This window comes from Theropithecus gelada, unplaced genomic scaffold (assembly GCF_003255815.1).
Source record: "Theropithecus gelada isolate Dixy unplaced genomic scaffold, Tgel_1.0 HiC_scaffold_1348, whole genome shotgun sequence".
Classification (NCBI taxonomy): domain Eukaryota; kingdom Metazoa; phylum Chordata; class Mammalia; order Primates; family Cercopithecidae; genus Theropithecus; species Theropithecus gelada.
In genome coordinates this window covers 1-7,435 of record NW_020255129.1, presented here as the reverse complement: position 1 = coordinate 7,435, position 7,435 = coordinate 1, and the positions used below count along the sequence as shown (strand labels likewise).

The 7,435-nt window shown below is 68.0% G+C and overlaps 1 protein-coding gene across 1 annotated transcript; it reads right to left on the bottom strand.

Moving 5' to 3' along the window:
• Positions 1 to 4,459: 4,459 nt before the first annotated feature.
• LOC112616912 (serine/threonine-protein phosphatase 2A regulatory subunit B'' subunit beta-like) lies at positions 4,460 to 6,623 on the bottom strand (the record flags this gene model as incomplete). Its single annotated transcript, XM_025373676.1, has 3 exons — positions 4,460 to 4,734; positions 6,335 to 6,441; positions 6,508 to 6,623. Coding segments are annotated over 3 exons (374 nt in total), but the record flags the coding sequence as incomplete, so codon positions are not given.
• Between the last annotated feature and the right edge of the window lie 812 nt (positions 6,624 to 7,435).

Below are 7,435 nucleotides of genomic sequence, written 5' to 3'. Positions count from 1 at the left end.
TCTCTTCCCTCCCCTCCTCTCCCTTCTCTTCCCTCCCCTCCTCTCCCTTCTCTTCCCTCCCCTCCTCTCCCCACCCCCCTCTTCTCTCCCCACCCCTCCCCTCCTCTCTCCGTGCCCCATCTCTCCCTTGAGTCCTTGGGTGGTGGTCCTGGCCACACTCCTACCTGACTGGCCCCATCCTGTCCTTCAGGGCAGGGACAGCCGATGCCCTCCACCTCCCCCATCGCTTTTCTGCCTCTGCCCCCACCCCACGTGGGCCTGGTGTCCCGTAGGCACCAGCCTCGGGAGTCAGGGGCACCGCGGAGCCCTAAGCATCAGGGTAAGCCGTGGTCTTAAGAAGTCAGTGTGTCTCACAGTCCCAAAAGGTTGGGGTGCCCCCCGGCCGTCAGGTTCAGGGCACCCTACGGTCCCACAGGGTTGGGGTGCCCCATGGCCCTCATGTTCACGGTACCTTACAGTATTAAAGTTGGGGTGCCCCACAGCCATCATGTTCAGGGCACCCCACAGCTGTCATGTTTAGGGTACCCTGTAGCCCTAAAGGATTAGGGTACCCCACGGCCCTAATGTCCAGGGCACCCCCGGATGAGGGGAGGTCAGGAGGGTCAGGGCCCGGGTGGGTGTCCTGTCACCCCACCCTGTGAGGCCCGGCCTGTGTCCAACTGTGACGTTGGGGGAGGTGAGCACGGAGCAGGTTTCCGTGGCACATTATTTGAGACTGAGTCTTGCTCTGTGGCCCAGGCTGGAGTGCAGGGGCGCGATCTCAGCTCACTGCAACCTCCGCCTCCCGGGTTCAAGCGATTCTCCTGCCTCAGTTTCCCATGTAGCTGGAATTACAAGTGCCTTCCACCACACCTGGCCTGGCAGCTCACACCTGTCATCCCAGCGTTTTGGGCGGCCGGGGTGGGATCACTTAAGCCCAGGACCAGCCTGGGCAGGAGGGGGGGGGGGGCCCAGTTTTCTATTAAAGGCCACGTGCAGTGACTCACGCCTGTCATCCCAGCACTTTGGGAGGCCGAGACGGGCAGATCACGAGGTCAGGAGTTCGAGACCATCCTGGCTAACACGGTGAAACCGTCTCTACTAAAAATACAAAAATGAGCCGGGCGAGGGGGCGGCACCTGCAGTCCCAGCTACTCAGGAGGCTGAGGCAGGAAAATGCCGGGAACCCGGGAAGCAGAGGTTGCAGTGAGCCGAGATCACCTCACTGCACTCCAGCCTGGGCCACAGAGCGAGACTGCGTCTCGAAACACACAAAAGAGGTGCAGCGTGGAGCCTGCCCTTTTGGAATCGCTGTGGCCAGGCGGCCGCCCCTCTATGCCCCGCTTCCTGCCCTTGGTCCCCGAGTGTCCTGCGGGGTTTGTGTGAGTCCCTGGGGGCCGAGGCCTGGCGGGGAGGACGGGGGCCTCCGTGTCCCCCCCGTGGTCGCACCTGTGAGCTGCCGGCCGTAGGTACCACTCAGGCCCGCCTTGGTTGCGGGGCAGGGGTCTGTGTGCTGGGGGTTGAGGGACTGGGCCCGGGAGGCCTGTGGGGGGAAGGCTGTGGGGGGCTTGTCCGAGCGGGACCTGCTGTGCCTGCACCTCTGGGGTCTCCCTTCCCGACGGGGCCTCGCCCCATCCTCTCGCTGCTCCCTGAGGTCAGGCCCGGCCGCGCTGGGGAAACGGGGTGGCTGTGTCCCCGCAGAGGGGCTGTTGTCTGGGGCACGGGTGGGCAGGACCCCCTCGTGGCGGCCCGGGCTGCTGTGGGACCCGATACCGGGGTGGAGAGAGCTACGCCCTGGTGAGGACACGGCTGGCGAGTGGCAGCCCCCAGTGGACACGTCCTGGGGCCCGGGGTGCGGTCGGGTGCTGTCCCCGGAGACCACAACGGCGGCTGCCCAGGCTCCGGGTGGCGTGTGTGGTGCGGCGGCCAAGCCTGGGGGAGCTGTGGCTTCTACAGAGGGTGCCGGATGGGGGCATCGCTGCCCTGCCGGGGTCGGCCCGCGGGTCACGGGGAACTTGGTTCGAGGCCCCCGCGGGAGCCACACAGCAGCGTCTGCCGGGTCAGGGGCCGTGTCTGCGGCTTCGGGCTGGGCAGGGCCGTCTGTGCCACGCGGGGTCTGGGCCGGCCCGGGGGCTGCGTCCCCGTCACCCACAGACGGGGCCCCTGTGCCACGTGGGGTCTGACCCATTGGCCTGGGCGGGGCGGCTCGTGGGCACCGTGCTGGGGACGACCTCCGGCCTCTGCTCCTTCCCCGGCTCTGAGAGTCCCGAGGGCCTCCCTGCTCCCCCCGGGGCCGTGCCTCCTCCGGGAACTGCTGGGCGCGGCTGGTCCGGCTCCGTCCAGTTCCTGCGTCTGATGCCTCCAGTTCTCCCCCAACGCCCCGTCTCCCTCTTCTCCATCTCACGGCCGTCCAGGCCCCGTCCCCCGCCCCAGGCTGGGGCCCCTTGTTCTGGGGAGCCCCCGTGTTCCCAGGCCCGTCCCTGCCGCCCCTGGGGACAGCGCTGTGGGGGCCGCTCTGGCGCCAGTGGTGGGAGCCTGGGGTGCCCGTCACCCCCGCTGCACCTGGGGGAGGCGCCCGGGGACCTCAGGGCCGCGGCTGGCACCTTTCACGGACTCCGGGAACCGGGCTCGGGCTGCGGCTCCTGGGTGAACCCGGGGCTGCCCCCCTGGACGCGCTGGGATCTGACACGAAGGGACCCTGCCAGGGAGGGCGGGGCCGGCTGAGTCCCTGCTCTGGGATCTCCAGGGGTGACGGCCGCGAACCGCAGGGCGCCCGGGACGGCCATTCCCAGAGGGGGGTGGGGGGGGATGCCACAGGCGCCCCGGCCGAGCCCTGGAACGTCCTGGCCCCCGTCCTGGAGGGACGCCGGCCGCTGGCCACTGTCAGGGTGACCCAGGTGCTTGTTTTGTGGGGACCCCGCCACACACGTGGGCTGTCAGGGGAACGGACCCCTACACCAAGGGGCGGCAGGACTGCTGGGCTCTGGGTCTCCCCGCCGCGCCGCCGTCCACGGGGCCCCCCCACTTCCCCACAGCCGAGGCTGAGCGTGCACGGCCGGCCGTGGTGTGGCCCAGGGCATCGGCGGCGGTGGCCGGGGGAGGAGGGGGGTGTCGGAGGCTGTGCGGGGGCCTCACCAGGGACGTGGGTGGGGGACGCCGTCCTGCCTTTCACGGCCCCGGGAGCCCTCTGATGCCTCAGCCTTGAACCCCCAGCTTTGAACCCCCATTGGGGGCCTCCTAGTGTCAGCGTGGGAGGCGGAGGATTCCGGTCAGAGGTGAACCCCCCACTTCGGCGCCCTCAGTCCCATGACCATGGCCGTGGGGGGCCCTGAGGTGGTGGGGGGCGGACTTGCCCGCCCAGACGGGCTCCCCCGAGCGCGGGGCAGGGCGGGCCCCCAGGTGCCATTTCCCTGCGGCGGCCACAGTCGGACCCTCCTGCCCGGCACTTCTCCTGTTGGGGGGCCCTGACCCTTCGCAGACCCAGGTGGGGTCGTCCTCCGGGAAATCTGGGGACACCTGGAGACACTGAGAATACCTTGGGGGCAGCGGCCGTTCCCCAGGAGGTGCTGCCACGTCCCCCCACTGCCCCGAGCTGCCGCCGTTGTCTCTCCTCGGGGTCGCGGGGACCACCCTGTGCGTCCAGCTCCTTCACAGCCAGGGCTGCGGTGGGTGAACGGGGCTTGTGCGCAGCTCTCGGGGTGCTCCCGCCCCCCCCCCCTCCCCGCCCACCTGTTCCCGTCCGTGTGGCCACGTCCCTGCCCGGGGGGGAGCATTTTGTGTGCGAGGAACGGGGGTCGTCCCGTGGTCACCACCCGTGACCCTCCCTGGCCTGTGGAGGGAGCAGAGCTGGGCCTGGGCTCAGCTGTGTCCGGTGCCCCTGGAAGGCTCGTGGTCCCCCCTGCACTCAGCGCTGCGCCCCGCGGGGGCTCCGAACCCCCTCGTTTAGGCCCCGACTCGGCGCCGGCTCCTCCTTTCCGGGGTGGTTGGTGGACTGTGGCCTGGGTCCCGGGCTGGGGAGGGAGCGGCCGCGGTTGTGGCCCCCGGGCTGGGAGGAGGCTCGGGCTGCACCTGCCCGTGGCGTGGCCGCCACCCCATCCGGCGCGGCCGTGTCTAGATCCGGACTGAAGCCCACGCCGTGGCTGAGGCGGCCGAGCCCGCGCCTGAAAATCCTCCCAACCTTCGTTCAAAAACGCAAGCGCGATCGCCAGCAACGCTCTTGTCCGTTTACACAGAACGTGCAGGCTGTGGCGGAGGCGCCTGTCCGGGACGGGCGGCGTGCCCGGGAGCCGCGGGTCACAGCTTGGACCTTTCCAGAGAGACGTGGCCCCCGGAACGGCAGAGGCCGGAGGGTGTCCGTGTGGGCGCCTGTCCCAGTCCCGAGCGGCCCTCACGTGTCCCCCGGGCGGGGTCACCAGGCCCCAGAGCCCGAGGCAGGTCCAGCCGCGAACCCACGGCGGCAATTCACAGCACACGCTTCTGTGAATAAATAAAAATTTACCATTCCGTACAAACGCACTCACTTTCCACAAAAGACAAGAGTTTTTACACAAGCCGCGGGGGCCGTGGCACGTGCCGACGGCCCCGTGGTGGGGTCCCGGGCGGCCTCACAGCGGCTCCAGGTCCTCGTCCCCGCACGCGTACTCGTACAGGTCCACGGCGCCCAGGGGGGAGGGCGCCTCGAAGAACGGCCTCTGGGCCAGCGGGGACCGCAGGGCACTCAGCTTCTGCTCCACAGGGCTGAGCTCGGCCTCGAACCTGCAACGAGGGGATGGTGAAGGCGGGGCCGGCGGCGCAGAGCCAGGCCCTGGAGACAGCGCGTGGGTTCCGGGACACGCAGGCCGCCCGGCCCAGCCTCCAGCACCAGAAAGTCCCCTGAGCCCACCCCGAGCTGCGGCCACGGAGCCGGCAACAAGCTCCACGAACGCGCCCGGGGCGTGGCCTGCGGGGCAGGTGGAAACCCGCAGAGCGAGACTCTGTCTAAAATGAAGAAAACCAGGCCCCCATGGGGTCACTGGTGAATTCTACCAGACACTGAGGGAAGAAGTCACAGGTGCTGTACACAAACTCCTCCAGAAACTGAGGGGAGAGCAGACTGCCCCCCATTCCGTGAGCCAGCATTACCCTGATACCCAAGCCAGACCAAGACATCCCACGAAAAGCCGCGGGCGAGGCGCGGTGGCTCAGGCCTGCAATCCCAGCGCTGTGGGGGGCCGCAGCGGGAGGATCGCCCGAGGTCAGGAGTTTGAGACCAGCCCAGGCAACATAGCGAGACTGTCTCTAAAAAAAACAAAAAATTAGCCGGGTGCTGGGGGGCACCCCATAGTAATTAACCAGGCGTGGAGGGCACCCCCCGTAGTAATTAGCCGGGCGCAGGGGGACACTCCTGTAGTCCGAGGTGCTCAGGAGGCCGAGGGTGGAGGATCGCTTGCACCCAGGAGGCGGAGGCTGCAGTGAGCTGTGATGACACCACTGCCCTTGCCTTGGTGACAGAGCAAGACCGTGTCTCAAAAAAAATTTATAAACTACTACAGATAATCTTTGCAAAGAGAGTGCAACCCCATATAAGGATAAAATGAGTAAGATCTATGCGGGGAACACACGGCTGGCTGAAGACGCCTCAGTGTCACTCACCATATGGACAGACAGACAGAAGAACATGGAGCGAGAGTATCTGAGACACTCAGCCCCGTGTGGGAAAACCTCCGCCCACCAGGACGAGGCCAGAGCATCCCCCCAGTGAGCGCGCTGACCGCTGGGGGAGGGGAGCTGCCCCCCAGGACTGGACACCAGGACGCACACAAACCCGCACAGCTCAGTCACGCTGGACGTGGTCGGCCCCGACCCCACCCAGCAGCGTCCAGGCCGCGCAGTGGGCAAGAGAAAGAGACGGACACGCGGGGGTGAAAAGGAAGACACGACACGGACCCACTGAGGGACACGGGCCGTCCGCGCAGAAAGACGCAGAGAACCTACAGAGCGTTTAGATCTCCCAAGTGTGTTGCGTAAAGTTGCAAAACACAAGCTCAATCAATGGTATTTCCATCGCCGCCAACGAACCAGCGGAAACGGGAATCTTAAAAGTACCGTTTACACCCCCAAAGTGGGGCGGGGGACAGTGGGCTGGTCCCACCCCGCATCCCCGCGCCCCACCTCACTGTCCCCGGTGTCCCTGCACTGTCTGCCGCATCCCTCCCTCGCACCCCTTCACTGTTCCCTGAGCCCCGCACCCCCTCACTGCGCCCCGCGCCCCCGCACCTCCTCACTGTGCCCCGCGCCCCCGCACTGTGCCCCGCGCCCCCTCACTGTGCCCCGCACCCCCATCACTGTGCCCCGCGCCCCCCGGCCGCGCGCTCACCCGTCCTCCCAGGGCTCCCCCGCCGTCTCCTCGGCCACCAGGATGTCGTACTCCTCGGCCGCGTACTTCTCCCAGTCCGAGAGCTCGGGGCCGCTGCCGTCACTGTCCTGGGGGAAGCGCACGCGTCACGCACCCGCCTGGCGCGGCCCCGCCCGCGCGCCCCCCGCACTCACCCTGAGCAGCGAGATTTCCTTCTGCTCGTGGTCCAGGTACTTCTCGATGTTGAAGAAGGTGTCGAAGAACACGCCGGCCAGCTTGCAGCGCTTCAGGTCCTGCAGCGTGATCGTCCCTGCGGGGAGGGGACGTGTCCCAGGCGTGAGCCCGGCCCCACCTTCGGGCCAGCTGGGGGCTGTGCGGCGCGCGCCTCAGGTCACACGCGCTTAAGGACGCGGCCCGGGGCTCCGGGCTCTCCGGCCACGGGTCTGACGGGACAGGCGGACACACGCGTGGTTCTGGGCGGGGACTGAGGCGTGGAGGCCGCGGTGCCGAGGCGGCTCGGGGCCACCTGTGCCCCGAGGACGCAGGGACTGGGACGTGGTGCAGGCGCCCCTGGATCTGAAATGACAGAGCCCGGAGCTCCCCATGCAGGCCGTGGCCAGAGGGTGTCCCGGGGACACCGAGCACCAGGAGGGCCCCAGCCAGGGAGAGGGACGGCTGCAGGGCGGTGCCCGGGCCTCGGAGCCATTTCCAAAGTGAAAGTGCCAGAGCTGGGTCTGAGATGCACAAGGAAGCCAAGCAGCGGAGACGCTCCCCTTTGCCTCAGTGGCCCTGGGAAACGGCCGCTCCTACTCTGAGTTTGTGACGAGGGCCAGCACCGCAGGTGTCCGGTCTCACGGCGCAAGAACCTCCTACTCAGGACTTCCCGCACCGGGGGCCGGGAGGAGCTGGGACGAGGGATGGCAGGGAACACGGTTGAGGGGAGGACAGGGGGTGAGAGGGGCGGAGGCAGGGGGGGTGAAAGGAGAGGAGCCAGGGAGTGAGGGGAGGAGACAGAGGATGAGGGAAGGAGACAGAGGGGGTGAGGGGAGGAGACAGGCGGTGAGAGGGGAGGAGACAGGGGGTGAGAGGAGGAGAGGGGGTGAGAGGGGAGGAGACAGGGGG